The sequence below is a fragment of the Molothrus ater genome, chromosome 1, assembly GCF_012460135.2.
Source record: "Molothrus ater isolate BHLD 08-10-18 breed brown headed cowbird chromosome 1, BPBGC_Mater_1.1, whole genome shotgun sequence".
In the NCBI taxonomy this organism is placed as follows: domain Eukaryota; kingdom Metazoa; phylum Chordata; class Aves; order Passeriformes; family Icteridae; genus Molothrus; species Molothrus ater.
In genome coordinates this window covers 41,219,635-41,237,061 of record NC_050478.2, presented here as the reverse complement: position 1 = coordinate 41,237,061, position 17,427 = coordinate 41,219,635, and the positions used below count along the sequence as shown (strand labels likewise).

At 37.3% G+C, this 17,427-nt stretch overlaps 1 protein-coding gene across 2 annotated transcripts in view; it reads right to left on the bottom strand.

Moving 5' to 3' along the window:
* RBMS3 (RNA binding motif single stranded interacting protein 3) overlaps positions 1–17,427 on the bottom strand; it is a 705,920-nt gene that overhangs the window by 89,814 nt on the left and 598,679 nt on the right. For both annotated transcript variants that reach the window (XM_036406615.2, XM_036406614.1), the window contains one exon: positions 2,267–2,373. In XM_036406615.2, coding sequence (XP_036262508.2) covers positions 2,267–2,373 — 107 coding nt within the window. The remainder of the gene's footprint in view (positions 1–2,266; positions 2,374–17,427) is intronic.

Sequence of the window (17,427 nt, the reverse complement as noted above, 5' to 3'; positions counted from 1 at the left end):
CTATGGCACTTATCATAGATCAATTGTTTTTCACTACTCACACCGCCTGTTCTTTCAAAAAGAAATTAAAAGAAATTAAAACCTACAGAAATTACTGTAGGAGGGTTACTCAAGTGCTGCTACCTAAAGAACAACTGAATTCTAAAAACAACTGTTTCTAGAATAAAATTGTTAAAGGACAAAGAGTTTGAAAAACCGCATTGCATATGAAATGTAAGAGTAATTAATTATACAGAAAGATTTTACATTGGAAATAAGAAAATAAACAGTGGGGAAGAAATTCAATAAATGAGGGACCCTAAAGGAGAACATGCATTCTTGTCTTTGATGCTCTGGGTAGTAAATGTCCAATGTGCAGCAAGGCATTAACCAGATGTTAGTAAACAGAGAAAATCTAGCCTGAAATATTTCTGAGTTTGTGTCTTTACCATCGTTTCATGTTTGTACATTATACCATGACAACCACTCTGTACTCAACTGCAATCAACAACAAGGAATGATGTCTTCCAGCACTGAAAATCACTTTTTAAGTGTTGATACTACAAACACACCAGCCACACCCTGCCTCCAGGTTACCAGGATATCACTGTGCTTCACAGGCACCACTCCACTAGCAACAAATGAACTATACAAGATGCAATAAGCTGATGCCCTGAGGCCACAGACATAATGGTGACTTGCTGGCTTTAACTTTATATTCTTTTTTATTATTGATTTGAACTGAAGGAAGTATAAAACAGCCGAGATAATAGCTGTGATGGCATTTACTTTTTAAACAAGGATTTAGAGGTCTTTAAAATATGAATTGTTGACCTTATTGTTGTCTCCTGTACATAAATCTTTGTTTTTCAAGCTATGTAAAGGCTGACCTGAGTCTACTGCTTGAAGTACTTCTTGGGCACTTATTCCTCAGTAGATCCCTAATATGACACACCATAATGGCTCCTGAGAAAATAACTCCATTTTTTGGACATACGGTGTGAAATACTGCAATGAGCCTTTGGAGACTTCTGCAATGTCCCGTAGCAAACATGTCTGCCACACTGGGATTTTCAGCCCACAGAGCTAAAAAGGGATCCTTTGCTTTTGGAACAGTGTAGAACAACCATGGGATGCTGGGAGAAATTTCTACACTTTCAAAAGGCCTTTGTTTTGGGAGCTCACCAATAGTGCTAGAGTATATATGTCAGAAACTAATGGTCTGAAAAGTATCAGCTAGAAAAACCAAGTAGTTACAAAAAGCAGAAATACTCTAGAAACATGTAACTCAGAAACGGCAAATAATTTTCTTTTTTGCTTTTTTAGTTTGCCTTGTAAAATTGAAGTAAACATAGCAACACTCACCCTCCCCCACCCAAAAAAAGAAACCTTCCCCCCATTTCCCCCACAACTTGTATTCTAGAGGAGCACAATTGAGACCAGCACTTTTTTTCCTTGAAGGCTCAATCATAAACTCAAAGAATAGTTGCTTAGGATAGAAATACTTGCAAGTCCTTCAGCCTTCATAGCTAACACCATGTATAAGCAGGCACTGTGATCACATCTCCTTTATTTGTTCAAGTCTTTTTTTCAGTAATAAAATTGAAAAACAGTAAACAAACTCTTGAAGAATCAAAAAATGCCTTTCTTATTTCACCCTCATATGGAGTCACTTCACACAGAAAAGAAACTCCAGTAACAGACTCCTTGCAGCAGAGCAGAGAGCAACCATTAGATTATTATAAAATGTTGTATACATGATGCAGCTGAGGCTACTGTAAATTGCTTTGTCTTGAACAGAATGAAGAGCTCAGCTCAGATAAGCTTCCAGAAAACTTTTACATGGACCCTACATCTGGATGCACATCTCTCTTTTGAAACAGCTCTCATATTCCCTAAGGATATTTTACCACCAGAAACTAGACAGAGGAAATAACATTGTTGAGTTGCTTCAGTGCAAACTGATTTGGTTTGTAAAAGGCACACCTTGGTTGCTGACGGCTCACCAGTAAGAGAATTCTCAGCTCAGGTCTGCCTGCAGAGCACTCACAGTGGGACCAGGCTGTGCACAGTTCCACACCAAGCTCGGAAATTCTCCTTTCCTGTAACTTTACACTCTGCACATTATCATAAACCTCCATCTCCCCACTGCCTACATAGCTTTTTCTGTATGAAACTATTGCATTTTGTGTGCAATCTGATTTCTTCACAGTCTGAAAGGTAGACTTCCAGGTCTGTCGCTGACTTCTGCCAAACCCCAGGAAAATAATTGCTACGTGGCACTTACCTCTCCTTCTCTGGGCCACGGCCTTCCATTCTGTGTGTATTTGCTTTGATTCTGGCGCTTCTTTTGCCCTCCATCAGCAAATTTGCACAGCAAAGGCTCAGTGGGGGCTGTGAAGACAAGAAACCCAGTCTATATTAGCATCCCCCCCAAAGAAAGTGATTATACCAGCAACAGTAGTGCTTTGTAATACTGATCTTTTGAAGTAAAATCTTGCCTTCTGCAGATATTTTTTGCCTCTTTTAGCCTTGACTCCACTGGCAGCTGTTCTTATTAACTAAGCTTCAAAAAATATATACTGGCAGCCCTTAAAAGAATTTAGCAAATATTGTTGAAAAAATAATCAGCCTACGCAGAATGTTAAGTTGCTGTAGTGGAACAGTATAGTCAGGCATTAGTTCCAGCTAAGTTAGACACGTATTCATGACCGCATTAGTGCAAGGATAAACACTGCTTTACTAAAGCAGCTTTCTGTTTTTAATTGTAAAACCTTTGCAAGAACCTGCTTAAGGAATAAGTGTTCTCACTATTTTGGTGTTTCTCAACATCCAGTCCTTTAAAAATCTGACTAAACAGAATAAAATGGAGACTTTTGCCAAGCCCGGTCCAATCAGCTTTTTTTTTTCCTCTTAAGTCCTTCTTTTAAGCAAGTTGGCAGCTGAGAAAACCCTTTTCCTCTCCAAGTGAGATTTGGAGTGTGTGAATACAATAGTCAGGAGGGGCCAGAGTCCCAGGAAGAAAGGATAATCAGAGCACTGCACACCCCAAAAGACAGACCATAATAGGGCCCCCTAGAGAAGAAATTAACACACATCAAACGGGCACAGCAGGAAGGGAACTTGGTGTCTTGGGATCTCTTTCCCATCTACCCAGCTTTTCAAAGACTCCTAAAATATTTTTTTAACCAAAACTTTAATTACTCTGCTGGTGGGAGCTTGTCTCTCCGGTTTAATCCTTAAAAGGAGGGCCAAATTCTACCCACTCGCATACACTAGGTGCCTGTTAGGGTTGTGCTTTATTGCCTACATCAGCGAGAAGTAAACCAATATCTGCCTGTTTGAAAAAAGCTGAAAAATCATGTGTCACATCTGAGTCTCTTCAGGAATCTTTGAGTTCCCAGGCATGATAAGTCTGTAATTAATTAACCAAGAGTTTTCATGGAAAAACTAAGAAATCTGGTTTTTTCCCTTCTCATTTCCTGTTTCTGGGAGGCTAGAAATCTTGAAACAATACAACTGCAGAGACATGACAAAAATTTTTGGGTGGGGGGGCTAATCAAGTTGTTGACTTATTTATTTGCAATAAAAATTATGATTTGGTTAAGGGACAAGTTCATGTGGTATAGAAACAAGTTAACCTCCACCAACCTCCTGATTATAGCCAATTCAAAATGGGTCAGAAAGTATAAATTAAAACTGTGATCACCTAAAAACTTCAACCATGAAACAATGCACAGAGAGAATCTCATATCAAAACCACAATTTCACATTGGGACAGCATCACTTTGTCTACTTCTGAAGCTACAACAGCTTTGTTTTTTCATTACCATTTTATACAGGCTAGTAATTTTCAAGGTCACTAGAAACTGAACTGCAGGAAACAATCCATTATTGGCAGAAAGCTCTACTGTGTGACCCCAGAGGTCCTTTCCCACCTCCAACTTTGATTACTGTATCAGATTTTTCTAGAAGCAATGCTCAGCCAACCATTTTAAATTTAAAATAATGAAGGTTTAAAAGCATCCAGGTGACTATGGAGATTCTGCAGATGGAGAGACTTCACAGGGCTGATTGCCCTGTGCTTTCACTGGTTTTACTCCATGGCCTGATGCTGCATGATTTCAGAGTGGTTACTTAGAGTTCACTTTGATGTGATTCTGAGGGAGGAGCAGGTGCTAAGCCAGCATTAGAGAAAGGCCTATTAAACATCACATCTGAAGCTTCAAAAGCTTTTTGTTTTAAGCACTGAACAACTACCAAGCAACATATGATACCGCCAGGAGGACCATGCAAAAATCATCTGCACAGTGGATATTTACACACGCCCTGATCATCTGGTAATGAACACATCTGCTATCAGCCCATGCACTGTGATGTGGTTTAACAAGCTAGGAAATCTACACATCCTCTATTTGGCCAACCGCAAATAGGAAGCTGTTACCATTTCCAGAATTCCCCACTCCAGCATTACCATCTGACAACCTCATATTTGTTAATTAGTGGCTTCCTAAGGTTGACTGAGATCAAACAGAGCTACCAAACAACTTTACTAACCTCATCTAGAAAAAATATGAAAAAAATATTGTAGAGACTTTTCAGGAGGTTGGAAAGAAGGTGGAAAAGGACAATGCTCTATACAGGTAAATTTCTGCATGGGAAATAATATTCCTCTATGATAAACTGAGGGTAATTCTGTGGATAAACTCAGTCTGTACTGACCAACTTTAAAAGAAGTAAAAATTTCAAACCAAAATGTTCTGACAGGAAGACAGAGCCTGTATAGGATGGTTTGGGTTGAGGATTTTCAGGGTTTTGTTGGGTTTTTTTCCCCCTAAACACAGGGATGCAGCATCAAACAAGACAGATTATCCTAAATCTGAAGCGGTGTAGGTCCTAATGGTGGTTTACTCCTGAAACAATGATGGTAACCTATATATATATATATATATATATATATATATATATATGTATATATATATAGGTTACCATCATTGTTTTAGGAGTAAACCACCATATATATATATATATATATATATATAACCAAATTAGTAATTAATAATCTCTCTTTTTTCAGGACATAAAGTAGAATGTAACAGTCTCAGGAGCTCAAAGATGTTGCCCTAAGTACACAGAAGAGCTCAAATCTTGGTTTACTTCAGCCCTTTAGAAATACTTTGTAAGAAAGGTCCTTTAGGCCTTCCAAGATCAGATGCACCCAAATATTAGTACCATCATTCTTACTGGTCAAATACAGAGCAACAGAAGATACTACAAAGACAACATCCCATTCCACCATGTGAACATAATTCTTTCTAGGTAGAATTCTTTTTTATGGTTTCATTAAATTTCCAACATGTTTTAAAAATAATAAATTTACTTCAGCCAAGAAAAGGATCACAATTAGGTACCATGGTTATCAATTAATAAAAGAAAATATTTAGGAACTAGACAAACAATATCAACACTAGATAAATAATATCCATGGGTTGCAGTAGAAGTGGTATATTTCACCCCAAATACTTCAGAAGGGGAGGAAAGAAAAAAGGGAATATTTAAAACTTTTCAGCTTCTTTTCCTTTCCATTCCATGTAGACAGTCTTCAATTTATGGCCTGCATTTTTACTTTTCTCTTTTTCCTCTGTATGAACACATGGACTGAAAATAAATGCCTGTCTCTCTGCCTCTTCTCTCACCTTTTGTACTTCTGACTTAATAGAAAATGTAATTTGGATATCTGTAGATGTTCACATTTTGAAGTGATAAGCAGATCTTTTTATATGGTTCTTGACATCCTCTAAGATTTAAGCATATGTGGTATTTTGAAGCATATCTGGAAAATCTACTGTTGCTATTTTCCCGTTAAAAAAGTGAGAATTGATTCACTTGAAACAAATTTCAGGCTATTCCATCCTGATAAACTCTTCAAGATAGAAGGCACGGCTCTTTCATTGACTTCTACCTGACAGCAACAAACACAAATACCAAGAATAAATAACTGCTTTAACCTGAACAAGGTTCATTAAGCCATAACCCATTTTTCAAGGCAAAGACTTAAATGCTTGCCGCAGTTCCCATCCAAAGCCTTCTCTAGTTAATAAGACATAAATAGTCCTGAACTTGGCTTTCAGTCTTGAGAAGGAAGTGGGATCAAATTGATAGTGCTTCTAAACAGCATTTGCCAAGATATTCAGGGCTGCCTTAGGAGAGGGCAGTAGCTGCTAGTGTTCAAATTCAGTTCCCATGGAAGTCAATGGCTAAAACCCTATCTCACTTCAGTCAGGCCCTGAATTTACTCAGAGAGTTCAGTGGAGGTGAAAGAGAGAGACTGGTTTTATGTCAATCAAGCCTGTCGATATTGTTGGAGTTCCCTCAGGAGATCAGCTTCTCATGCTCTGCTACTTTAGATGGACAGATTGTGCAGACAAACAGCACAGAACTGCCAAAAGGCTGTTAGCATCACCAAAAGCAACACTGCTACTTAAATAGCACAAAAACTTCTGAAGGAAGGAGAAGGGGTAACAGTGCCCCCTTCTCAAATCTGGCAGTCTCTAAGAAATGTTCCAGCTCAGGAAGGAATTTCAATTAAATTGGAGAATTCAACAAAATAAAGCAAACTCCTAACTAATTCTGAATACATAATTTCCGTATTCTTTCATTCATCGGAAGGCAGATACACTTGAGCTCCTACATGTGCAAAAATGTATATATTCATGAGCATGTGCTTCATAAAGGAAGATGAAAGCTGTCATTTGCATTTGGTGAGACTTTTTCATTATTTCAGGTGCTCTGAAACTTCTACTGTCTTAAGAGTTACTGAGAAATCTTGTTCCCCACTGTCATTTAGCATCATCTGTCCAGCAATGGCAAGAATTACATATACAAAAAGCAGTAACAGGACATTTTTATGCATCTTAGCTGCTTTTACTGTGAATATTTTTGAAGACAGAGTATTTTTCAGCATGTGAGGAAGAGTTCAGTCTCTTCTCATTTTTTGCAACAATGAAAGTAACGTTTTCAGTAAAAACAGCTATGTGCATTGTGAACATTCATGTACATCTTTAGCCACCTCTATTTGTTAATGTGAAGAAAAATAATTAAAAAGTCATTGGTATGACAATGAATGGTCAGTGCATAATTAATGATTTTTTTCAAAGTATGTTTTAATGAGAAAGTTGGATTAATTTCTTTTTCAGCCTTGGCAAATCCTCCTCCACAATAAAAAACTGTGCACAGTAATAATTGGGTTCACAATTAGATCAAGCAGTCATACTGACCAAGCTCTGATAACTATTTTAATTCCTAACTGCCTTCCAAATTTTAAGTAGTTTGGTAACATTATCATGGGCAAATAACACAGAACATCTGATTGAAACACCCATGTAAGAACCAAACTCTTTGTCTGTTATAGATCAAACATTTGTAGTCTTTAGGAAAAACTTCACCTTATGATAACATCAAATCCATTTCGTAAGGAGGCAGTATTTCACAGGGAGACATGAGAGACACAAAAGCTGTACAGCAAGGCAGGACAGAGCAAGTTTAAGTTTTGATTTAATATCTGGGCTCAGATGGATGTACCCAGCAGGACTATGGTATTTACGGAGCCTGCAGAGTTTATTTACAAAATGAATGTTGCTGTTGTAAGCTTTGAAAATGTAGAAGTTCCAGGACTCCATAAATAGAGTCACTCTCTGCTCTAGTGAGTCCACTGGCTTCTAGGAAAGTCCTGCCACACATTACTTTTTCATCTCAAAGTCATACACAAACAAAACTTGAACTTCAAGGAAGATTATAAAACAAAACCATAGCTATTCTGCTCTTGGGAAATGAAGATGAAGAAGAATTACAAAAGATGGTATGTGACAGAATAGGATGTGTAAGGACACAATGTTAGCTGAGTAAGGAAAACCATAAATAATATGGCAAATAACCACTTCATCCTGTCCTGCATGGAGCTGTTAAAGGACAGAGTAATAGATTTTGTCCCAGAAGTCCATGATACAGGATGTGATGGCACAGGAGAGACTCTTAATGTTTACAAGAGTTAGCTTTTAACAGAGGTTGAGCCATATACAGCATATATCATGGAATCATTGAATATCCTTATTTGGAATCACAGAATATCATGATCCCCTAGGATCATCAAATTCCATCTCCAGGCTGGTCCTGCATGGAACAGCCTCAAGAGTCACACCATGGACCTGAGAGTGTTCAAATGCTTCTTGAGCTCTGTCAGACTTGGTGCTGTGATCACTTCCCTGGGGAGCCTCCTCCAGTGCCCAAACACCTTTGGGGTGAAAATCTTTTCCTAACACCCAGCCTAGACCTCCCCTGACACAACCTCAGGCCATTTCCTTGGGTCTTGTCACTGGTCACCACAGAGGAGAGCTCAGTGCCTGCCCCTCCACATTCCTTCATGGGGAAGTTGTGGATTATGATGACATCTCCCCTTAGTCTCCTCTTCTTCAGGCTGAACAGACCAAGTGACCTCAGCCACTCCTCATTCAGCTTCCCCTCAAGGCCTTTCTCCATCTTTGCAGATTTACTAGTATTTTAGTTAAACTTAACTACATAATATTAATTGGATTTGTACAAATGATTATGAAAGCAAAACAATGAGTTATCACTGCATTTTAGTTTCTATAAAACTTCACTTTCACAACATAATTATAGAAATTGGGAGAACAGTTAATAGAAAAGGACACCAAGTGAAAAAATATAGAACAAACATCTATTTGGGTAAACAAGAAAAAGGACATGATCTACTTTTGATAAATTGCATCAGAGCTTAAGTAATTATCTCTTGTTCTCCTCTTTGTCTTAAGAAATGGGAAGCAATCCTTTAATCTTTTTGTATAATAATTGCTTCTAAAGAGCAAGAACATCTTAGAAAAGAAAAAAAAATTCAGAAAGAAACAATGTATCAAGCAAAAAGTTAGGACTTCTATCCTGTGAAACACAAATTACTTAGAGCAGGTGGAACAGGTAACCATATGTATGGAGGAACAACAGGTCAACACGGAAGTGTGGAACAGATCTTGTTGCAATCAATCTCAACACTCAAGCAACTACATGGAAAACTTCTGTTTAATCCTATTCTTGCTGAAATGTCCATAAATATTTGTTAGAGCAGACCAGAAACTGGAGTCGCCTTTCTATAAGAAACTGCAACATTCATTTTACAGTCTGTTTGGGTTTTTTTAAAACTATTTTCCTTTTTAAATTTTCAATGGAACAGTGGACTGGGAGCGCCTGATTCCGGCCTATTAAAGTGCTCCACTCCAATCTGCTGATAAGGAGAAACTGTTGTAAAGGTTATAGAAACAGATGCTTCAATATGGTATGAAAAGTTAAATCAATCAAAATAGAAAAACTGAGATACAGTATTAAAATCTTGATGAAACGTTGTAATATGATGGTCTATTTTTATTTCACCAAACTCCATTTCTCATCCAACTCTAGTGCTGGTCTCTGTTGGAGAGAATGAATGCATGGTGAGCAAATACAGAATAGAATTTGGAATTTTATTACTTAATTTTATTAACTATTAAATCATTATGAAATAGTCTGCATTTTAATATTGGATTCTGCCTTTATTTTAAACAAAAGGCTGAGCTCACAGAAATTAGACATTCTCACTGATCCCAAAAGCCTCTCTACTGAACCCAAGTTTAAATTTGAGGTAAGCATAAGCAAGAACAGCCTCAGGCCCATGGGTTTTGCCACAGAAATCAGCTTCCTCAAACTTGATGATACAGCAAAGTTCTGCCCTACTGGAGGTCCCCAGCATAATGCTGAAAAATTCCAGCTGTGGTTCATCCTTTGTAACCAGTGCTGTGACAGCTTCTCACAATCTTTAACCACTGGATGAAAAGGAAGTGAAAGGAGTGATTTATTTTGCAGTTTTAAAATTTCTCCTAGAGCCTTTGCAGCAGAAGAGTTGATCCTCTTACTGAATAACTGTGCAACTAAATCAACTAAACATGTGCATCAGTTTACACAAATAATTTCACACACCTATGCTTAAACCCAGTGTTTTTTTTTTCTATGACTTTCAAACAGGATCTGTTTCAAACTGAAATTTAGGGGACATGCTTTTAATGTGCCAATTCTAATTGCAAAACAAGTAATTCAGCTGGGTAAATATCTCCTCCAAAAAACACTTGATAGTCTCCCTTGGATTCGTTGCTCACTGGAAAAGCCATGTACAAAAGAAGTGAGACTATCATGTTTTGAAGAGGAGCATTTGTTACAAGTCATTGGAATAATTTCACAAATTATCTGTGAGATAGGCAATAAATAAAATAAAAACAAATATAAATAAATAAACATAATAAATAAAGTAATAAATTAAAATAAATATAAAAATAATAAATTAATTAAATTTAAAAATGAAATAAAATAAAATAAATAAATAAAAATAAAATTGAACTGTTAATTTATGTTAAATAAGGAAAGCCTCTGTCTTGCTCAATCATCACTGTTAAAAGGTGAATGCTTAAGAAACCCACTCACCTTGTCTGAAGAATTTTTGTGTGGAACTTATGTGCTCTAACTTCCCTGTTTTTCTATCTTGCCAGAGTAACTAAGCAAGATACTAAAGAAAGAAGAGTCTACGTTACTCTTCTGGAAACTATGCAAATAATATATAAAAGTGGAATACAGATTTATGGTAATAAAATGGTCCCCTATCAAGAGTTTCTTCCCATTGACAAGAGCTGACAGCTGTGAACATTTCTTCAAAACAAACAAAACAAAACCACAAAACATATATTTTTAATGGGTTTTTTGAATAGATTTTTGCAAATACTAATTATTCTCTGGGATTCTGACTTATATAGTTAAAAGAAAAAAGAAGAAAAAACTAGAAGGGTCGCCTGTACCACCTTAACGCTATTGACTTAATGCATCAGATGCTCATTGAACTACGTGATGGGCAGGAGCCGATTCCTCCAAATAAAATGAAAAAATGCCAAACTTAAAATAGATTCCTATATTAAAAAATCATTTTAAAACCTTTTTGTGTCTTTCACTGTAAATTTCTAGACCATGCATTATTTGCCACACAGACACACACTTCTGCTGAGTGTGATAAAGAAGTAATAGAAATCAGGCAAACAATGTCCAACCCAAGAACCCAAGATTCAGTGAAGTTGATGAGAACACTTGCACAGGAAGTAAATATGACAGCAGTTACACTGGAATATATCTTACAAACTTTGTTTTTGTGTTTTATTTGGTCTTTAAACTTAAAGCTCCAATCCCTTCACATGGGCAACATGCAGAGGGAAGACAATGGCTAACCTGTCATCAGAACCAGTTTTCAGGGGGAAAAAAAGTTACACAGTGAGGTTCTGCTGTCTTACTGTATTGCTCATCATCCCAGAGAAGCACTAAATCTGAAAACTCACACATTGAGGCAGTGAACTGGAGGAGAGGCCTGAGCTGTATCAGATTTTTAAACCAGTAGCACCCTGATTTTAGTGCCAGTGCTCCTGAACCAACTGTGGTTGATACATGAGCTATGTGGGGCCCCAGGACTCCAATCCGCAGGTAGAAGCTCACTGAGGAAACCTGACCCTCTAAATGAGAATCCAAAACCACTCTTTAAATCCCCCTCTGAGGCTGCCCTGTGAGCATTTAGGAAGATTGTACTTCATATACCTTTTTCTCTTTTCCCATCTCACGAGTTACTTTAGTTGGATGAAAATGGAGATCTTGTATTCCTTACTGTTCAATTATTAAGGAATGGCAACAGAGGCGGCTTCATGTGAAAGGCTGAGTGATTTTTAAATGATCTCATGTACCATAATTTATAATGGAAAATCAGGTACAAATAGTGTGATATGCTTTCTAGTTCCTCTCTAATGGAAATAAAATGAATCCTGGTAATGGGTGACCCTACTTGCTTCTGTGGTCACCCCTTTTACTTTTTCAGTGTTCTCTTTAGTAGTCTCAGGAGAAAAGAACAAATGCAAAGCTTTTATTCAAAGCTGCTTGGCAAAACAATAGCTCTATGCTTCTGTTATAAAATCTATTTTTACTATTCTCAGAAACAAATATTATTGATCACAGAGACTTTGCTATTGCCACTGAGAAAAACTTACTTGCACTGACAGTCCAGAGATAAAATTATTTGAATTTATGCTGTACAAATAATTAATTCTGGTTCTGTTCATAAAAGGTTATTTCATGTAGCTGTTTAAGTGTTATTCTAATATCTAGCATGGAATCTATTTATTTTAAATTTAATTTCATTATGTTCTGTATTAGTTTTTACTTTGTATTTATTTAGATAAGCCAGAACATTACCATCATATATTCCTCTGTATGACACTGCTAGAACTAACACTAGAGAGACAAAAAAACCTCTTCAAACATGTTTTCAATATAAACAAGGAAACCAGAACAAATGTCTCATGTCAATGAAACTATTTCTTTCCACCAGCATAATGACAATTCCTGCACATGCACATTTATTGTTTAATAATTGAAGTTGACTTTTGGGATTCCCTGCTTACACTCCAACACATGTATACTATTAATGTCCAGAGGAGCTTATGCAACCCAGGGTTATGCTATATGAGGGAAAAAAAAAGCTTCAGTTATGACCATTAGCTTATTTAATTCACATGTATGTGTTCTAATAATTTTTTTTTAATTTTCCCAGTTAGGGAAAGACACATTTGTTGTGTCTTTGTGAATGGCCACTCAAATTTAAAAAAGTGGCTACATATATATATATATATAATACTAACCCTATTCGCAGCTCTGCTACAGCCTGTTAAAAAGTAGCAGCAGAAAATATATACAATCAATAAATATTTGGTTTGGGTAGAGATGCCCTGTGTGTTGTCAAAGTAGTAACATGACCTCCTTGACATCTGAGTTGAAACAATCTATCTCTAAAAGCACTTGATTACTGCAGATGCATGAAATATTCCAGTGTAAATGTAAAATAAAGTTAATTTTTAACCGGCTATCAATCTGTTAAAAAGTTTTAAAATATTCATAAATATTCAGACCTTTTTTCTCAGACCTCCTAGTGAAAATCCTTTTATTTAAATCAGTTCTAATTAACACACATTCTAATAAAAACTGCTGGGTACAGCAACAAAAACTCCAACCACTGATAATCCAAAACATAGCTCAGCCATATCATTTTGCCATTAGTCTGAGAAAGAAGGAAAATCTAAAGGGAATCTTTTTTTTTAATTTATTGCTCTTCTTTCATTTTATTATTCTGCATTCACTAAAAGTTATAATATGTATGCCCTAAAATGAAGGAGTTTACTAGGAGCTAAAAGATAGCATTACCAGCTTTCTCACTTCAATGCAAGAATAATTTTAAAAAGTGAGTTTGACCCTGACTGTGACAAAACCAGGGCTGGGTATAGGTTCCAAAGCAGGAAGCACTTAAAAAACAGTGACTGCCTGATTCTTAAAGGCAGGAGTTCATTTTGCTGTGGTAGAGAATAACCAAGTCACACTAAATGCCTTGGACAGCATAATTTGTGTACCGCAAAACCTCACTGTGTGCTCTCACCACCTTCTTCTGTAAGTGAGCCCAAAGGGAGGAAGGGAATACTTTGGAAACAATACATAAGTAAGGATGCTGATACCCTTTACCTTTTTCTCCCCAGAAGAAGGGGCAAGAAGCAGCTCAGAATAAGGTCTGCAAACTCTACAGCACCCATGGGACACATCAATAGCCCTTGCAGCACCAGCCTGATGTACTATCTGCTCCTCCTGGCAACTTCCAAGCCCTGAGTCTGAAAGACAGACCTTTTTTGGGCAGCAACTGTGCAGAATGGCAACTGCCCCCCTCACCAAGTACCTGAAGGTAGGGAGCAGATGTGGCACAGGCATTTATGTGCTAGAAAAGGAAGATAAGACCTTGGAAAAAAAAATTCTCATTAACTCCCATTTCCTTGAAGGGCAAGAAGGCAGAAAGGCCCTGTAGCACATGACCACCTGGAGCTCCTGTCAGGACATCGAGGCTTTGCACCAGCTTGAAGTAAGCTCTGCCTTCAAGGCACAAGTGTACCTGTGGTTTCCATGACAGAGAACTGCACAGTGGAGTCACTGGGAATTTTCCACTAAGTCACCTATTTATGATGACACTTCATCCAAGGAAAAGACAAAAAAAGTGAAATTGTAATCTTTTCCCAAGACAATGGAAGATCTTACTCATACTTCTTAGCTCTTTTCAAAATGTGTTGATGATATCAACACTAAATCTAATGTGCTACAACATAAGGAAAATTCGATCCCTTGCAGCTTAAAAATCTTTTATTATCATCTGAGACAATATCCTAGAATATTAAACAGATAACACTAAAGCCTTCTGAAATTTTCAACTGCAGAGCTCTCAGCTGAGAGTAGACAAGGAAGTAAACTTACATATTAGAGACTGAGTAATAGACTAATCTTTAATGTTGTAATGCATTCCTTAAAGATTTTATGAAGGTCATACTAGATTCTACTTTGCCATGTACCCAAAAATTACAAAAAGAGTAGCATTTCAATGCTAAGATTGGCAAAATAAAAAATCAGCCCTCTACCCCTTCAGTTAAAAAAACTGGAATACTCAGAACATGAAAGAGCCAAGCACAAGGAAGAATATGTGAAAAGGAAAGAAAGGTATAGAAATATGCAAAGAAAAACACTTTAACAGAATGAATGGAAAAATAGGAAAAGGAGGGAAAGAAATGTTTCTGAATTGCCCTTGAAAATGTTCTAGCTTTACAGAAAAGCAAATGCAACTCATGTCCTCCATTTCTGAATGACAACAGGGGCCTTCACAAACACTTCACAGAGATTGCAGAAAAAGAAAATTCTAGCAGAAATGGCTGTTCAAATGACACTGCCTATAGCAAACAGAATGACAGAAGTTTATAAAAGATGTAGTTTTACCTGAAAAGAGGAAAGGAACACCTATTCTATTGCATTGTGAGGAACCCACTAAGGCTGTGGATGGTCTCAGGGGCAATTGTTTGGCATCAAATCACTAAAGAAACTGGGGGAGACTATTGAGTCTCCTCTATACAAAAATACCAATGCTCTGTTATTAAAGTAAATTCAAAAGCTTATCTCAAAATTCTATAGATGAGCCAACACCTACATGTGACAGAAAATAAAATTGGAGATGACTATGTGAAGAATGAAAAAGCAAGGACCGCTCTTCCAGATAAATTGCATTATGAGAAATACTAATAGTTGCCTGCACCGAAACACATTATTTTTTAATGCTTTTTTCCCCATTTGAGTGGGATCCTTCTTTGGTTTACAGGCACATGGATGCAGCCATGCTGGCATGATGAGTCTGTGTGCAACTCTATTCAAAGCATGATTGTAACTCAACAGCAGTATCAAGGTCTGCTCTGGCAAAAGCTGTTTCCAGCTGATGTGAAACAGCAATTTTCTTCACAGCAAATTATTTCATGAATCAGCCAGCAGGGAGTGACAACATTCTGCTGCCAGTGACTAAGTGTACGACCTCTGGGTTGTAATTTCCACCAGCTAAAGAAGAGTTCATTGCAAACATGAGCTTATTTTTCACACTACTGTTAAGAGAGATGCTAATCTGGCTCTTGGTTTCCTTTCTTTCTTCTTTTTTTTTCTTTTTTCCTTTTTACCAGCTTTATTGCTTACAATGTAGTATTTCCCTGGAGACAGAAAACAAAGTCTAGAACAGGTTGCTAATAAAACTTGAAGACAACCCAGCAAAGTAAGAATAAAAGGGCAACAACTTTTCTACTTCAAGGAATGTGGCAGGCCTAGCAGACACCTGATGCCTTTCTCCTGTCATGAAAAGGCAGGTGAGTACTGAACCTTGCAACCTGGTGAGAGACAAGCAAACTGAAGTGAGAGGGAAAAAACCTTTTTGAGAATGCCTTTGCCTTCTAATACAGAACTAGAAACAGAGGAAAAATCTAGTCCTGAGTATGGTGAGAAGATGAACAAGGAGTTTTAAATGAAGGGTGAGGTAAAGACTGAGTAATGAAAATATTAATATTACCCGAATTATCAAATATCCTCCAAATACTTCAGCTAGGATCTGCACACAAATAAAATTTCCAGCTAATGAACCCCAAGAGACTGATGTCAGTATTAATTCTACTGAATTACCACAATACTAGAATACTGTACAGTTTTATGTGACTCGGTTGTAACAATAAACCACGACAGAAAGTGCTTTTATACCCTTAACAGAAGTGTTGAGGAGAGGAAAAATGGAACCCTAGATTTTATTTAGCATTGGGATTCTGTTTGATTGTTGATCCTAAATGGAGTGACAACTAATGGTTAAAAGAGCTGCCATTAAGCCACATTTGTTATTTCTATTCAGTGCAGTTCTGCTCCTTGGGTTGTTACCAGGGGAGAGAACAAAGTCTCAGGCTCTAAAGCTCAGCTCTGAATTGAGAAGGATAAGCTGATACCCAGTGACTCTCAGACTCTATGACAAGGGTGGAAGAAGCTGTACTGAAAAGGCCAGCATGGACTTGGTGGTGGTGCAGGAGATGAAAAATGTAAGATTTCTTTGTCTCCACCTCTGTCTGAGGTGCCCTAAGAACTGGAGTTCTGGGACATGTGCCATATTATTAATGTGGATCTGTCAAACTGTGAATTCAGAGGGACAGAATCATATGAGATCTCTGGAAACTGACTGGTTGGCTACATGGTATATGCATGGGGTTTTTAACTGGCCGGGACAGAATATATTACTTGGATTGAAATACAAACACATCTGACATGAGATGAAATCATGGTGACCCAGACCACAGCACAGCCTGTTTGCAACAGACTGCTTTTGCTAGTGGATAAACAAAGATGAAAGTACATTTAGGCAAAAGCTATTGCTTTAAGGGTGCCTTTGTGCCAAACCAGAATAAACATTGCAAGAAGACCTGCTTTATAGTACCAGAAAAGAAATAAATTTATTTGAAATGGTCAACCTAGTCCAAACTAGCTTACTTTTATTATCAGTTTTTACTGTGTTTACATAGTACATAAAGTGAGCACAGAATTAATCCAGGTTTAATCCTGTATCTCTTATTCCTGCTTTGTAATACCCTTGTAGGAGAGTCTTCTCATACAAACTGAACTATTAATATTTACATTATGCAACATGTTCTAGTGCTGCAGGATTAGGGTACGAGCATGCCTATGCAGTTCCCAAGCTATGTCAGGCCAGGCTCCTCCAAGGTAACTTCTGCTGCCACTTTTTGCATTCTAAATAAGGTGGGGGTTTTTACAGTGCTTATCACTGACTTTGTTTGCAAACACCTTACAAGCACTAATGATTTCATTTTCCCGGTAGGCAGTGAAGTATTTCCTTCGTTTCACAAAGGGATGAGATGCAGCACAGGCATAATGAAAGTTGTCCAGTGTCACACTGTCACTGGGTACAGATCTCCTGATTTGCTGTGCAGTATTTATTCA